Source organism: Perca flavescens, chromosome 18 (assembly GCF_004354835.1).
Source record: "Perca flavescens isolate YP-PL-M2 chromosome 18, PFLA_1.0, whole genome shotgun sequence".
NCBI classification, from domain to species: domain Eukaryota; kingdom Metazoa; phylum Chordata; class Actinopteri; order Perciformes; family Percidae; genus Perca; species Perca flavescens.
Window position 1 is genome coordinate 22862075 of NC_041348.1, and position 16559 is coordinate 22878633.

Genomic DNA, 16559 nt, shown 5'->3' on the forward strand with positions numbered 1-16559 from the left:
AGGTAGATGTTTAAAAAAGTTACTTTTTTCTGAGCACTTGTCCGAGTTGGTTAAAAAAAAAAAAGTAAACTGATTGAAAGCTCCAGAACTGCTACTAAATGGACCTTGAGGTGGCATTGTTTTGTCAAATATTTGTTGTCTGACACAAACACTGCACTTGTCATCTTAGACTTAATGTTAAACAAATATTATATTTCATGTGTTCCATCCACTTCCTTAGGAAAATACAATTTGAGAAATATGCTTATTCACATTCTTGCCAACAAGAATGCAGATTTCTGTACATCAAATATGCTACAGCCAGCAGCTGGTTAGCTTAACTTAGCAAATAGACTGAAAATAAAAAGGGGAAACAACTAGCCTGGCTCCGTCCAAAATAAAAAATAAAAAATCCACATCCAAATGTTTACATGTTTTACCTTGTTTGTTTAATCCGTGTAAAAGTGCAACTTACAGTCCTGTAAAATACAGCAATCTTTCTGTACCTTTACTTTATATTAGTTGCACACATGCTTCTTTCATTAGGATTATAGGATGTACATACAGCCAATAGAGGCTTACACTTGATAAGGTGAAGTAGGTATGAACCTTTTTATGCTCAGTTCAAATGTGTGTTAAAATGTGTATGAGGATGCTTGCAAAGACAGTATCATCCGTCCACAGACTGCAGCAGAGAGCAGCACTGTTCATCCATGTGAGACATTCCAATATTATTGCATTTTGTATAAGTTTAGCAGGAATAGGGAGATAAACAAATGATGATTGTCCTTTTTTTCCTACTTGCAGAGCATTCCCCGCCCCCCATTTCACTACCAAAAAGCCTCTCGTCCAACATCCACTTTGACTTATTACTTCATGATAAATTAAACAACATACAGTATATTCACAGACATATATTGTATACTGACAAATTGAACATATTGAACACGTGTAACATACACATATGTACTGTACATACATGTACAAGCATGCCAAAATGCTCACAATTACATGTTTACAAGCGGATGTTTAGAAGCTATAATGTTTACCATGTTAGCCATCTTAATTTGTTAGTATGCTAACATTTGCTAATTATGGATGGGATCTTATGCATTTTGCAGGTTTTTGTTCATAAACATTAAAGGAATTTGCCACCGTTTGTTGAAATAGGGCTTATCACGGTCTACCCTGGCTGTAAATAGGTGGGCCAACGCATTTTTTGTCTCAGTGCAAGTAATTAGGTTGTTTTTTTGTCTTTTGTTGGCTCACTTTTACTCACAACATGTTAACCGGCATCATAGGATTCCATTCACTACGCTAAGCTAGCGGCGGCGCTGCCGGTGTTGCACCGGACTAAAACAATGCATGCACAAAAAATTCGTTGGCCCACCTATCTACAGCTAGGGGAGACCGTGATACGCCCTATTTCAACCAACAGTGGCGTATCCCTTTAACAAAATAATAATTTTGACCTGACAATGAAGTTAAATGAAAAGTCAGGGCATCACCGAAGTTATTACAATTCATCGCGGGGGACATTAATGTCTGTACCAAATGGCATGGCAATACATTGAATAGTGAAATATTTCACTCACAACCACAAATGTCAACCAAATGGTGGCGCTATAGAGGAAAAGTCAGATCACCAAAGTCAGTAGGATTCATCCTCTGTGGGACATGATGTCTGTACAAAAATTCATGGCATTCAGTAAAATAGTTGTTAAGTAATTACAGTGTGGCCGTCAGACAGACAAACCAACATTGCCATCCCTAGAGCCACATTGCAATAATTCTAGTGTACACTGTAAACATACAATATACAGGATAGTAACTACCTACCTACACCAAGAGAAACATGTGTAGGAGGAGATTACAGTAGTTCCAGCTGATCAAACCGCCCCTTTAAAAGTCTTTTAAGTCTTTATTTGGGTCATTAAATGCTGTTCTTTTACCTGCACTGTCAAACTTTCTGTCTGTGTTTTTTTTTGTGTTTTTGTTTTGTTGTATTTTTTGTTATTGAGAGAGCAAGGTCGTTTGGTTTGTACATTAAAAAAAGTAAAAAAAATATAAAATCAATAAAAGCATAAACAAACCTGACCGACCGAATTTCAATATGGGGTATCCTTCGGAAATTACAGAGGCTTTTAAGGGGGAAGAACTAACAATGAAAACATCCATCTGCCAATAATTTCATACACAATGTGGTGACGTCTCTTTCCCAGCCACAGTGAACACAGATGAGATTCATCGACAATTGACCCCTGAAACTAATCAAATATATTCATCACAATGCTGATGACTAGACGTTGTTTAGCAGAATGGAGCAAAAGTTCAGTATGGTCGTAGTTCAGTAGAAACTGAAATTTGTTATGAACCGATGACGCACATGTGAAAAATTAGCTCTAAGTTATTAGAACTGCGTACTGGCAAAAGTATCTGCTTATGCACATACTACACATGGCTATTGTACACTATTTTCAGATGGGGTTGACTCACTCATAGAGAGGCCATGTGATAACCTTAATCACTGGTTAGCCTATTTAATAACAGCATGAGCAACTGAACTCTCCTGTTTCTCAAGGAAGCCGCGATTTGAAGATTCAGATCAGGGGAATACCGGTGGGAAGCAGAGCAGAGATGAATGCAGAAATCCTAGACAGATTTTGTTTTTTCAACCTTAGTCTATCATATTGATAAGGTTACATTACATTACATACATACATTAGTGAGGTATCTGGGACATTCTGGCTCAGATTCTGAATGTGGAACAACTTGTAGGAAAGAGGCAGGATATTAGGCTGGTGCAAAATGCATTATGAGCCCTGAGTGAGCTCATATCTGCATCTCATCCAGGCAGCATCACTGTAATGTGAACCCTGTGAGGCAAGGATGCACTCCCTTCTCTAAGTCTATGTGTAAAGCCATTCCTAAGTAGTTGCGAAGAAAAAGCAATCTAGGCCTACTATGTAACCAGGAAATCACTGCAACAACAAGCTTGAACACAACTTTCAAAAATAATAGGCCAGACAAAATACATATAGCGTCAATTGCCAGTCCTTTGACTTTGCTTTATTCTATTAAATCTTCATTAGCACACTTAAATTCGAATAGTTTATGTTTAAAATTACAAATAGTATGGTGAAACGGTTCTTGCACCTTAATGTGAACAGAAGGTACTTTTGTCCTCTATGCATGTGCTTAAATGGCAATAAAGTGTGCCAAACGGCCCTAAACTGGGGAGTCTGACATTTGGCACTAAATAGCGATCAGTTTGTCAAATTACAACTGGAATAGATAATTCCTTCTGACTGCAGTTTTTATTTCCCCCCCTGAGCTCTTTTCTCTGATCCATGGACTCAATATGAGTCACTGGAGGACAAAATGTTATGCACCACAACTAACACGCAGATGGCCATCAAGTCAGAGAAAACTGTCACAATACAGCAGTCAGTTTGGCAAACCTTGCTGCCTAAAGTCTAACTGCTCCATGTGGTGGATATTAAAAAGTCTCAGTAACTGGGATCAGAAAAATAAGCAGATGAAAGTCAAATTACGTTGTACAATGTTCAATGTTATGCTATATCAGGTGTTTGTTATGTTTAGAGTAAGATTGGTGCGTTATTCTGCACCATGCATGCAGATTTTTTTTATGTCAGATGTATAGCTATTTATGTGTACTGCAGGTCTATACAGACATAAAAGACAATTGGTTACTTTGCACACAGGTGACAGGGAGGATAATACTCAGTCTCACAGAGACACGTTTAGCTCTTGTCGGGTTATCAATCAAATGGGTGTGAATACTTCATACTTCAATCTACCATTACCATCTACCAAAATGTATGAGAACTGCTTTTACTGATGTACTTGTTGGGTCCTGTTTCGTGATGAAAATGTTGGTCAGTTGGCCTGTTTCGGTTAGTCCACCACTATGGTATAGACTGAAATATCTAAAAAAAATATTCACTTATCCAGCAGAAAATATCAACATCTAAATCTAATTTCATACACACATTTCTGGATTGATTGTAAATCTTTGGTAATCACTGATCGTTAATCTCATACGGTCAACATTTCAATACGTCCAGTGCTTTGATTTATGATCTAATACCTGTTAAACTAATTGTACTTTGTTTTTAGTGCTAATTAACAAATGTAAGCATGCTAACATGCTAAAATATCATGGTAAATATGGTAAACGTTATACCTGCTGAACACGAACATGTTAGCATTGTCGCTGTAAGCATTTTTGGTATGGTACGATATTAGAGTGGCTGTTTTGTCTTCACCACAATAACTTGCCAAATGTCATATATATGTATATATTTTATTGTAGTTAGGTATTATTTTGTCCCTACCGGTGGCGGCAGATGGCCACCCGCCATTGTACCAAATGCACGCTCTTGGGAGAATTGTTGGGTTTCTGTAAATTATGGAGTGTGGTCTAGACTTACTCCATCTGTAAAGTGTCCTGAGATAACGTCTGGTATGATTTGACACCATCAATAAAATTGAAATTGAAGATAGAGGATAAAGTTCATTTTTCAGTGATCTAAAACGTCAATGATAAACAACACATTGTGGATTTTTTTTTTTTTAAATAATCCTGCAATTTACAAGGACCCATAGTAATTAATAGAGAAATCCATCATGGAGGTGGCAGAGATATGGATTTCTTCATAAAAGACACCCTCAATAAACGAAGCGGCTAGTATAGATACACTTTTATTTCTTCTGTACAACCCAGGAAACTCTAAAGAAAGGAAGTGAACCAGTGATTCTCTGTTCTCAGTCCTTTGATGTGTCCTAGAACAAGGCATTTATCTTACCTTTACTGTTACTTTGCTAGAACTAATCAGTTATCAACGTGGAGGGCTCTTATTTTTGGGCCGCTCTCAGGTTTGAATCAGCGTGTGGAGGGCTCAGCTTTTATCTGTATCTAGTACTGCAGACTGACGTTAAATAATGTGTTCTTTCTCAGTTTGCCTAAAGATTGATGAGAAGATTTACAAGTAACTCAGCTGCTCACACTGACAAGCTGCCAGCAGACAATTTTGCTACAAAAAGGAAACAAATTCACAGACAAATGAACCTGAAATTCATTAGACATTTTTTGACGGTAAATGTCTTCTGATTTTGTGAAATAGAACATTTTTGTCATTTCAGACAGAGACAGCAGCCATGGCTGAACGATATTAATAATTACACCTGTGATGATGATAGAGTTATAGCCTCATTTCAGTCCCTGAAGTGGCAAAAGGTTTTCATGTTCTGTCATCTGTGGCCGCCAAATGTCACATTAATTCATCTATTCTGATTTTATCTACGACGATGCAGCCACTCAACTCCTGCCTCCTTGGCCTGCACCATTTATTCTGCCATTGTGGAAGACGGTGTAAAGAAAAAAAAAGAAACATCACTCAAATCTGTTTGCATGGATGTGGCCAAATGAATACATGCAAATTAGATCATTCATAATCAGTGAATTTTATCTGTTTTTATTAAGGCCAGGCAAAGGCCGTATCGTTGCTAATGTGAATTATAGCAGGATCTGACTCGTTAATTTAGTGGTGTGTAATCTGATTGAATGTGCTGATAGCTAACTGATTCACCCTGAGGGGAAGGGGCATCAGAAAAAAACAAAAAACATAATAAAATATGTTAATCATCTTGTGTGGTCACATCACTGCTCATCTTATCTGAGTTTTATTTATAAGTGTATAAATTACATATTTGGCTTGTAAAATGCACTTTTGTTTTGTATTTTCATCCAAATGCAAACACCAAATAATTGGTTTGGATCTGACAATATCAGGAAAGTGAAACACTTGATAGGTACACAGTCAAAAAACAGCTATCAATGGGGAAACATTACAATTATAAAGTCTGCTTTCTGTTTTCCATTTTGGTTAATTATTCACACAATAAACAGACATGCACTGACTAGCAATGAAGTCTGCAGCCTCTATCTGCCTTTGATTGCATGAAAAGAAAAAGAAAAGCCCTGATAAAAAGTTACCTTCATGTGGGGATTGCATAGGAGAAATGCAGCTTTTTATTCCTGCGAAATGTAGAAATTGTCTTCACAATTACCTCATGAATTAGGAAGATAATATTCAAAGCTATTCTTAATCTAGTTTTCTTTTGGTGCTTTGTGCTGTGTTGATGCCGGCTCTTTGTCCGAGCACATCGTCTGCTAGGAGGAGCTTTGGGAATTCAAATCAGATCCTTTTTATAAGCCTCCCTCCACCACCACCACCACCACTGTTGTCAGCCCTTGTTCATTTGCACCGCACTAGCTTCATGGGTTGGGCAGATAAAGCTATATGGAAACACGTCACAGGGCTTGTAGGAGCGACGCTTCATAAGTGAAGACACAGAGAGGAAGACTGGAGAGACGCGGGAGCAACCTGTGTCCACAAAGCAGGAGCGCACCTCAAGAGCGAAGACACTTCAACAGCTGATAAACTTATGTTACATATAGAATTTGAAATAGAAACGAATAATGATGATGATAATGATGGTTTCATTCTAACACATGCACACTGGTGTGTCTCTATTTTTATGTGAGATTTGTGTTGGTTGGATGATGCGCTTCTGACTTGGATTAACGCGCGGTGGTGAAGGACGATTCTGCGCAGTGCGCACTTGGAAAAACATTATGTAAGGTAAAGAAGCACTTTTCTTCTTTTAAATGTTTAAATGCGGCTTTAATATTGTTTTCTTTCTTTTATTAGAAGTTTAAATGCTATGTGTTTTTTGTCCCAACATGGAAGTATTGCGGATTCCTGAATGCATTTTTGCTTTTTGCCCCAGATCAATGATAAATCGGCACTCGTGCATAGATTATAAGACTTTCTAAAAAGCCAAATATGAAAATAATTTTCCAAACCTGCATACATTTGAAATATTTAAAAGCAATTATGCCGCTTTTATAGCTTACTCTTACAGTAAATTAGACTGCCAACATTTGAGCATGCATATACTGTATATATATATGTATATATATATTAAATTAGATTTTAGATGTGTATCTGTTTTTGCAATAGTGTTCCAGTCTGTACAGGTAGAGATAAATAGCATTGTCTGATTCTGCACCTCATAAAAAAGAGGCGTTTTTATCATCACCCTCATGTTTTTTTTTTTTTTTTTTTTTTATAAGTAGGTTTTCAGTTCTTAAAAGAAAATTGTATGTGTGTTGATAAGGTGCATGATGCAGTATCTGTAAGTAGCTACACCAGCTCTCAGAGAACAAATGTAGTTCATGCCCAATTCCAGGCATTCTATAAAATGTAATAAAAAACAATATCTACAGTTGTACAAAATATTTCCAAATATTTGCATAATGTGAAGGTTATTTCATGTTAAAGGCGTTTTTTTTTATATAAAATATTTGTCATCAATTTGCAGGTTGTCCGGGCATCTTAGACTGCAGCATTACCCTCAGACACAGTCATGAAATCTGTGCTGGATGATGTGGCGGACACCACCTTCCGGACTATTACATCTGGTTTACGGTATCTGGGCTCCAACGACGCTAACTATGACGACCCCCTCAATGATGTAGACTTCAAGGCGGGTTTCTCTCTGCAGAAGCCCTTATCTGCTTTCCGCAGCAACTCCTTCCCTAACAAAGTACCTGCGGATGAGGAGCTCATCCTCAAGGGCATCCCCTTCTACCCCACCAATGCCACAGACTTGTTCGGCAACAGGAGCACATTCAGAGATGAGACTAACAATCTACAATGTGGGGAGAACTTCATGGACATGGAGTGTTTCATGATCCTGACACCCAGCCAGCAGCTGGCTGTGGCTGTGATGTCTCTGACTCTGGGTACCTTTACAGTGCTTGAGAACCTGGTGGTGCTCTGCGTCATCTTCCAGTCTCGCACCCTTCGCTGCAGGCCATCCTACCACTTCATTGGCAGTCTGGCTGTGGCTGACCTTCTTGGAAGTGTCATATTTGTCTACAGCTTTCTGGACTTCCATGTCTTTCACAGGAAGGACAGCCCCAATGTTTTTCTCTTCAAGCTGGGTGGAGTCACGGCATCGTTCACTGCCTCTGTGGGGAGCCTTTTCCTCACTGCTATCGACCGCTACATCTCCATACACCGGCCTCTTTCCTACAGGCGCATTGTGACACGGACCAAGGCTGTCATTGCCTTTTGTGTGATGTGGACCATCTCCATCATCATCGCAGTGCTGCCTCTACTGGGCTGGAACTGTAAACGTCTCAATTCTGTTTGCTCAGACATATTCCCTCTGATTGACGAGAACTATCTGTTGTTCTGGATTGGTATAACCAGCGTGCTGGTTCTTTTCATTATCTACGCCTACATATACATCCTGTGGAAAGCACACCACCATGCTGTGCGCATGTTGAGCCGCACCTCCCAGAAGAGCCTTGTTGTTTACTCAGCAGATGGGACTAAAGTCCAGACCACGCGCCCTGAGCAGACACGCATGGACATCCGTCTGGCAAAGACCCTGGTGCTCATCCTGGTGGTGCTGGTCATCTGCTGGGGCCCACTGCTCGCCATCATGGTCTATGACCTCTTCTGGAAGATGGACGATGACATCAAGACGGTATTTGCATTCTGCAGCATGCTCTGCCTGCTCAACTCCACTGTCAACCCAATCATCTACGCCTTGAGGAGCAAAGACATGCGGCGTGCCTTCCTCAGCTCCTGCCATGCCTGCAGGGGCAGTGCCCAGCAGTTGGATAATAGCCTTGAGTCAGACTGCCAGAACAGAAATGCCAACATTTCTGCCAACAGGGCTGCAGAGAGCTGTGTGAAGACCACTGTGAAAATAGCCAAAGTAACAATGTCTGTGTCAACTGAAACTTCTGGAGAGGCTGTCTAATTGGCCATCACGGGAGAAACTGTGTAAATGTCATCCTCCCCAAACAATGCCATTCAACACAATAAAGCAGATGTTAGATATCCCAGAGGGAAAAAAATCCACTCCTGAAAGTATTGACTTATACATCCTCATATAGACGCTTTAGTGGTTGCATTATTTTGCATTGGTTTGTGAGTACATGGTTTGCCAAAGTGCCAAATGATATTGCAAGTTAATAGGAAGGACTCACGATTTGAAAGGATTTATCAAAGACTATCAAAAGTCTGCTGTTAACCATAGACTTAGTGATATCCAGTTAGTGAAGGCATATTATATTTTTGTACCGTGATTTCAGGTTTTGAAAACAATATATCTTCATTTATGGGATAAGGGGCTACTGACATTTTTAATTTGAGATGTTTTACTGTGTCATCTAGAACGTGTCTTGCACCAGACTTTCTACAGGCTTTATGTTGCATACAGACATTTCTATGAGGGAATGGTAAAGAAAAAAGTTCAAATGACTGATTGTTTATTTCCAAAATTACCATTAAACATGTCACTTTTGTACTTCTTTATGACAAGACTCAGTGGGTGGCAAAATGTGTTAAGAGATTTTGAGAAATACAAGGGGATTCATGCTCAATATAAAGAAAACAACAACAACCATATTTATCACTAACTGAGAAATGAGAGGTGATTCATGCTCAAGATAAGAAAACAAGCATATTTATCACCATCACAAATAAACTCTAATAAGATGGAGGTAAATGGATTCACAGCTTTTGAGTGTCAAATCGGTAATGGCATTTTCTGTGGCAGTGACGATCGTCCCTGTTGTCCATTTCTTTACCCCGCTAGCTGTTAGACGTTTAGAGTAATGTGTCTTTGTTCAAATGTATACCTAACAACTGTACAGTGTTTTCTTGCAAAATAACGTGTTCAAATCCACTCCTTCAGCTATACAGCCAACAACAACAACAACAACAACAACAACAACAACAACAAGCTTTGGACCAAAGCTTGAACACATCAAAACTGCATTTGGACGCAGTGTGCTGGTCACTACTGTAACAAACTGAAGTGGTTTTTGACTATAGCTGCTTTCATTAAATGTATGATTTTACTGGATTCAGCCTTGTATGTGCGTGATACCTTGTGACTTGGTGATATATTTCCAACCCCAAGCCGTTTGATCATTGCAGTGAGTTGTTTTAGTGCTACTGTTGCAGTGGGGCATCATTTAGGAAAATAAGAGCAACCATGCACAGGCCTAGTGAAGTACTTTTGGCGTAACTCTAAATACAGATATGTCTGCTGTTAATTTTTACTTATCTAAACAAATAAACAAGGGTATTTTCATTAGCTAGTAACTTGGATGGAAGTCTGTGTGTATGCATTGTGTGGATACCCGACAACGGACCGTGTAAAATAATCTAAGAAGATGTGTTTTTTTCTAATAGATGATGTAGTACTTTTAATCTAGAAATCTCACAGCACAATTGTTCTCTAGACATTTATCGTGTTGTAAAGTTATCCAGACAGCTGTTTATCAGTATGCTTTGCTGCCTCTTGTATTATTGAGTATTGAAGATCAAAATGTCAACTGTCAAGTGGCTTCTGTACAGTGGTGGCTTAATGAGGACTTAAAAACCACAATCAGTCAAGTGTTTTTAGTATCGCTGTTTTCAAACTTTTGAATAAAGTTGCAGCTGGTTGTCATTTCGCCTGCAGTTATTTGATTGATTATTTGATGAAAGGAAACAGGAGGTTGCAGTACATGATGCTTAATTCATCCAACAATCACTGATTCAAGAGAGAGGGAGCCAAATCCGGAGCTGACAGCAACCTAAAGTCATCAGTGATGTTTTAGTGCCCCCATGTGGTAAAAACATTGTTTAGAGTGGCAGCCTTTCGGAGGAAAGAGAACATTTCTACACATTGATTTTTAGCTTTCTTTTTTTTTCAAAACTTTATTTATTGAGTTTTTGGTTGTTATTAATAAACAATACACAATGAACAAACAATAACAGTCATAAAATCCCCTCCCTCCCTCCCTTAACCAACAGTCGTCTCAGAGGAAAATTAATAAGTGAGTAAATAAGATTAAATATATATATATATATTATATATATATATATATATATATATATATATATATATATATATATTATATATATTATTAATACTAGGTTCTCCAGGCAGTGCCCTTGATCAAGGCACTGGCTCAGATCTGGAGTTGGTCTCCGGGCCCTGTCATTGGCTGCCCACTGCTCCCTTGAGGGATGGGTTAAATGCAGAGAATTAATTTCGCTACATGTACGTGTATGTGACAAATAAAGTACCTTTACCAAATACTCCAATCTGCGAAAAGCCATTAGACGGATTTACTCCACCATGAAAGTCTTCAATTAAACTACTCACATTTCTGACATTTAATATACCAAACAAACAACTGAGAAAACAATTGGCAGATTGACCAATAATGAAAATAATATTTTGTTGCAGGCCTAGTTTGGAGCACTTACACCTCAAAGTATAACACCTTGACTTAACTTAAAAATTCACTTTGTTCATATTGTCCAATAAATTTGGTACCTTTTTCAACTCTACCCTGCAGAATAATAACACAAAAAGTACAGTTTAGTATAGTCCTACAATGTTTTGCTCTTTTTGGCTGGAGTACAAGTGTTACATCAACAATGTTACTCTCACATCCTCCTCCATTTTTGTACAGTTCAAAATATGTTTGTGTACAGGGGTGGTTGAGGAATGGGTAATGATGGAAGGGAAACGTCTGGGGTGGGGGGTTGTTTCAAAACAAAAACTACGAGCCAGACAGGGAGTTTTGCAGCCAGAGTAAGCTTTAAAAAATGCCCTATATTATTTTAATCACGCTTACTAAATCATACCTTGATCCCCCCCACCGCAGAAATATTTGTCTTTTGTGGAACTTTCATTTCCTTCTTAAAATCTGACCATATATTTTATTACGTTTTTTTTTTTTTTTGCATTTATACGTTTGAAAAGACCTTTTAACAAACGTTTTAAGTTTACCCAGATACGGTTTAGTTTTAGAGAATCTTTGGTGAAACTGAAACTTAGAGGTGGTTTGGGGGATTTTGGATGTTGTTAGCAAACAAAACAAATTTGAAAAAAGGATCGTTTCAAGGTCCTCGGGAAATGTAGTGTTCAAGTTAATTAAACAATGGGCCCGAAAGGGCACAAAAACTACAAGTACCAGCATACCACCGTCTCTTTGCGCATGCTCATAGCCGATCATATTGAACGGAATGAAATATAAACTTGTGAACCGTTGTGGGTGCTAGTACTCGGAACTAGTGCAGCAAAATCTGCAATCATCCGATTTTATAGAACATTTACCCTAGATTATTTTGGCCATATTATCTCAATATATATTCAGTAACGTGATCTACATGAGATTTATCGGCAGAAGGCAACGAGAGACGAAAATAGTGCGTATTAGTCTGCTGCCCGGAATTGCATCCGCTGTTTGACCTAGCTAACATTAGCTAGCACTAGCAACACAGACGACGGGGCCCAGGTCAGCGACTTTCCCAAATAACAGGGAGTTTTAGCTTTTCCGTTTTAGTTTTTTTTAGACAGATTTTAGCGTGATGGCTTGTGGGGCTACTCTTAAAAGGACTCTGGACTTTGATCCACTAATGAACCAGGCTTCACCTAAAAGAAGGAGGTGCGCCCCGATCATGTCTCCAGTCTCATCACCTCAGAAATATTTGCGTATGGAGCCCTCGCCGTTCGGGGAAGTCTCGTCCAGACTCACCACAGGTAACGTTAGGAATTTAAATCCACATGTTATGTCAATGTAATCCCAAATTCTGTATAGTAAAACAACTTTTGTATTGTAAACTGGACAATGTTAGCATTACACCGTGTGGAACGTTACCGGTGTCTGTGGTGTTCAAACAAGTTTATTGTCAGATAAACAACAGATAAGTTACAGAAGCTATCATTGTCACTGAAAATCTTGGGTGTCAGGCTCCCTCCAACAATGCTAATTAAATTAGTTTAAAAACAGAAAAGCACAAGTAAAAACTAGACCTCAAGTAGTGCAAGTTAAAATATAGGTATAAAAATATAGCTACATGATGAAATGTGAAATAAGCTAATATCAATTTTATGTAAGACCGTAATTGCAAATGAACAAGATGAAACAAACAACTCCACACGTAGCTAATCTTCTAAGGTAATTGAGTGTTGTTAATTCTCCCTGTCGGTTAACCTATTGTTGATGTAATGTAAATCTTTATCTATATTTAATTATTTTATAGGAGTTTTTATAAATGTAATTTTTTTTTTTTTTTGTATTAGTTGACAGTGGTTTGGGGAAGTAAAGTGTGGGAATAATAAGGAAAGTAAGGTTTGTGATGCTATTGTGTACAGGCCTGCTTAATACATGTATGCAGTATTTGATGCTCACTGAACTGGAGAATGATTTACACTGTCTCTTTAAATGTCTAAGGTCATGATGTACTGCATCAGCAAGGCCACATTAAATTGTCAAATTTGTGAATTATGCAATGGATTCTTCTCCATACAAGTGCAGCACCTATGTGTGAAGATTTCACTGATATAATGGAGCTAATGTTTTTCTTTGTTTCAGAGCAAATTCTACACAACATCAAACAGGAGTACAAGCGGCTGCAGAAACGACGACACCTGGACACCTTCCAGCAGGCAGACAGCTGCTGTCCTCTGGACCTGCAGAATGTTCACAGTGCAGCTGCTGTACCAGGTAGCTCCCATCTTAATGAAGATATTGACTAGTTTTCACAAAGCCATCGTTTTCACAAATCATTTTACTGATCAACTCAAACGCAAGTTTAATCTGGTTGGTTTTAGTTCTTTGTTAGGATGAAAACGTGGATACTATTAGCTAGCCACCGTACATGGTTACAAGCCTGATATTTAGACTGGCCAACTTTATAATTTAGGCTGATATTTCCTTCATGTTAGCCATTTTCTCTTGGAGGGTAATTTGATTTTGGCTACTAAACATATCCATCCATGTCAACAAGTTATGTTTTTTTGTTCCCTTTTTTGAATTGCCAACAACAAGGGGGAATCTCCTATCCTTAGCCAACTCCCAGAGAAAAATAATTTGTAGAGATGGAAAGCCCCCTCATCCTTTTTACTTTCACTCTGTGAAAAAGTCAGATGGACTGATGCTCCAAGGGGCAGTGTACACCAGGTATTGCAGATAGATGAGGAACATAAATATGTTGCCATACCTGCTGCTTGGCATTAAAGTTAGACAATCCAATTTCAATGTAGTCTCTTCTTCAATATGAGCATGACCACTTTGCAATGCTGTTTCAGTGTATAATGTCATGAATGTGGTATTAATTGTATGATTTTTAACTCTTCTAACAGGTATGTCCTCAGGTGCCTCATCTCCCACCAGAAAAGAGCAGCCTTTATTTTCCCTTAGACAAGTTGGGATGATTTGTGAAAGACTGCTGAAAGAGCGAGAGGACAAAATCCGTGAGGAGTACGACGAGATACTGACAACAAAGCTTGCTGGTATGATTTTTATTTTTTAAGTGGCATAGTAAACAATTAGTAGTGCGTAATCCATACCGTGTGCCAATAAGTGTTTACTCTTCCAACAGAGCAATATGATGCGTTTGTCAAGTTCACGCATGATCAACTGATGCGAAGGTTTGGAGAGCAGCCTGCCAGCTGTGAGTATATTTATTTTGTAGCTCTTTGTAGCATTGGCTGCTAAAAAATACATTTAACCCTTGTGCGGTCTTCCGGTCAACCTTGACGCCTTTTTTTCAGTTTGTTTTTGCTTTTTCCAATGTTTTAAATTGTAAAATTTTTCCTGTGTAGACATCCAATCTGGCGAACAGTTTGTATGACACCAAGCTCTGTTTTGAGTTTGGGAATCTGCAGAATTACACACTCCTGAGAGCCAGTTTGCCTATACTGTCAATATAATATATAATAAGTATAAAGCACCCCTTTACAGACACTATATAGATAGATAGCCTGCCTGTGTCTCTAAAGGGGTGCTTTATACTTAAGTCTGTATCTCCTCTGACTGACATACAGCCAACCTACACTCCTGTACAAGGTCCCTTTTATTATCCCCAAAGGGCAATTTGGATTACAGCCAGCAGTAACAAACCAGTACAACATAATTTGAATTTACAGGATATTATTAACAGTGGAGATAACGGCCGGGATGAATCACCTTTTAAATCTTTGTTCTGCATCACGGCAGACTATATCTACGCCCGGAGGGTAGCAGCATAAATTCACCCCACAAGGGATGACTCGGATCAGCCAGGATGGCTCTCGCCTTCTTAAAGGATCTGACCTGATACAGGTCGTGTAGGTCATCTAAGGGTGTGCCTGCAATTTCGCTGCATACCTTCATGTTACCTTGCGTGCGATTTTTCTGTTTAATAGAAAGTGACCCGTGCCAGCCAATAAAAGAGAAAGTAAGAACTGATGCGATAAAACAGGAGTAAAACATTTTCATAAAAACCGTATCGACATTGAAACTGCGAAGCTTACGAAGAAAGTGCATGTGCTGATGTGCTTTTATACACACCGCATCAACCTGGGACTCAAAGCACCGTTTACTGTCGATCACAGTCCCAAGATATTTGTACTGCTGCAATAGTTCCACTGGGTGATTGTCCATTACAACCAGGGAAAGGACAGTGTGATTTCTTCTGAAGTCAATCTGAAGCCATCTCGTGGTATGATACAAATGTATTATTGAAGTGTCCTCATGCTCTTGTTGCCACGTTTGTCCTCTACAGATGTTTCCTGAGTGTCAGCGTCTGATATTGAGGAATACAATTGGCTACAAGCTACTCCAGGGACTTGTGGGTCTAGTTGGACTTTTCTCCTAGCTGTGCTATATCGCCTCTATGTGGACTCAGTTTGTGGCATCCACGTTTGCTGTGTCTGCCAGAGTTGGGAGGACTTCCTGCTGCCAACTTGTTCAAGGACTCTCTGTGACTCTACCAGTGGCCTCTTAACTGCCGTGTCAATATTTATTTGGCTTTGTTCTAATGCCTTCGTAAAAGGCTGACTGCCACCACCCACTTGGCCTTTTGATTTTACTCAGTTTTTTTGTCAAATTTAGTTATTTCACAGAGAGGATGTTAGTTGTGCAGCTTCTCTATATGTACATTTTTGAAAAAGGGATTGAACATTGAAGAGTGGACGAACCAAGACCGCCTTTAGACTGGACTCCAGCAACAGGCATCTTGGCTTTTTTCAGCATTGTTTTACTGGCAATTACATTTGTATACACTGTATTTTTTTATTTTTTGCTTGACTTTTGTTCATTGTACCAAAATTTCATGATTCTATTTGCTGTAGGTATAAAGGGGCTTTTGATTCAAGAAAAGCAAACAAATAAAGTGTTTACACAAATGTTAATGTTTGGCATGGTTTTCTGTTTTTGACTACGCGGTTCGAGTCACCACAGTTAATGACCTTTTTGAAAGATCGGACAAATCTCAAAAGCTTTTCAGTTTTCTTCATGCTGCCACCACAGTGCCATGAAGGTGAGTGGAATTTATTTTGTCTTAAATGTCCCATTAACAAAGTCTCTTTCCACAAACTGTCCTGTATTATTTGTGGTAAATCCCAGACCTTCCTGTCAACAGTTAAACCCCGGGGTTTATTCTTTAAGAAATGGTTTAATCTCCAGACACTGATATATGCAA

At 38.8% G+C, this 16559-nt stretch overlaps 2 protein-coding genes across 3 annotated transcripts; both read left to right on the forward strand.

Annotated features, from left to right (window-relative positions):
• Positions 1–6291: 6291 nt before the first annotated feature.
• Positions 6292–10545, forward strand: cnr1 (cannabinoid receptor 1). 2 transcript variants are annotated; one of them, XM_028605252.1, is made up of 2 exons: positions 6292–6642; positions 7390–10545. In XM_028605252.1, the coding sequence occupies exon 2, from the start codon at positions 7435–7437 to the stop codon at positions 8842–8844; it is 1410 nt and encodes a 469-aa protein (XP_028461053.1). In that variant the 5' UTR covers positions 6292–6642; positions 7390–7434; the 3' UTR covers positions 8845–10545. The 2 variants fall into 2 exon arrangements, with proteins under 2 accessions (XP_028461053.1, XP_028461052.1); XM_028605251.1 differs by having other exon boundaries at positions 6293–6647.
• Positions 10546–12087: 1542 nt separating this feature from the next.
• Positions 12088–16269, forward strand: akirin2 (akirin 2). Its single transcript, XM_028605782.1, has 5 exons — positions 12088–12633; positions 13469–13600; positions 14239–14388; positions 14478–14549; positions 15642–16269. Exons 1-5 carry the CDS (start codon positions 12462–12464, stop codon positions 15650–15652), a joined length of 537 nt encoding a protein of 178 aa, XP_028461583.1. The 5' UTR covers positions 12088–12461; the 3' UTR covers positions 15653–16269.
• The last annotated feature ends 290 nt before the right edge of the window (positions 16270–16559 follow it).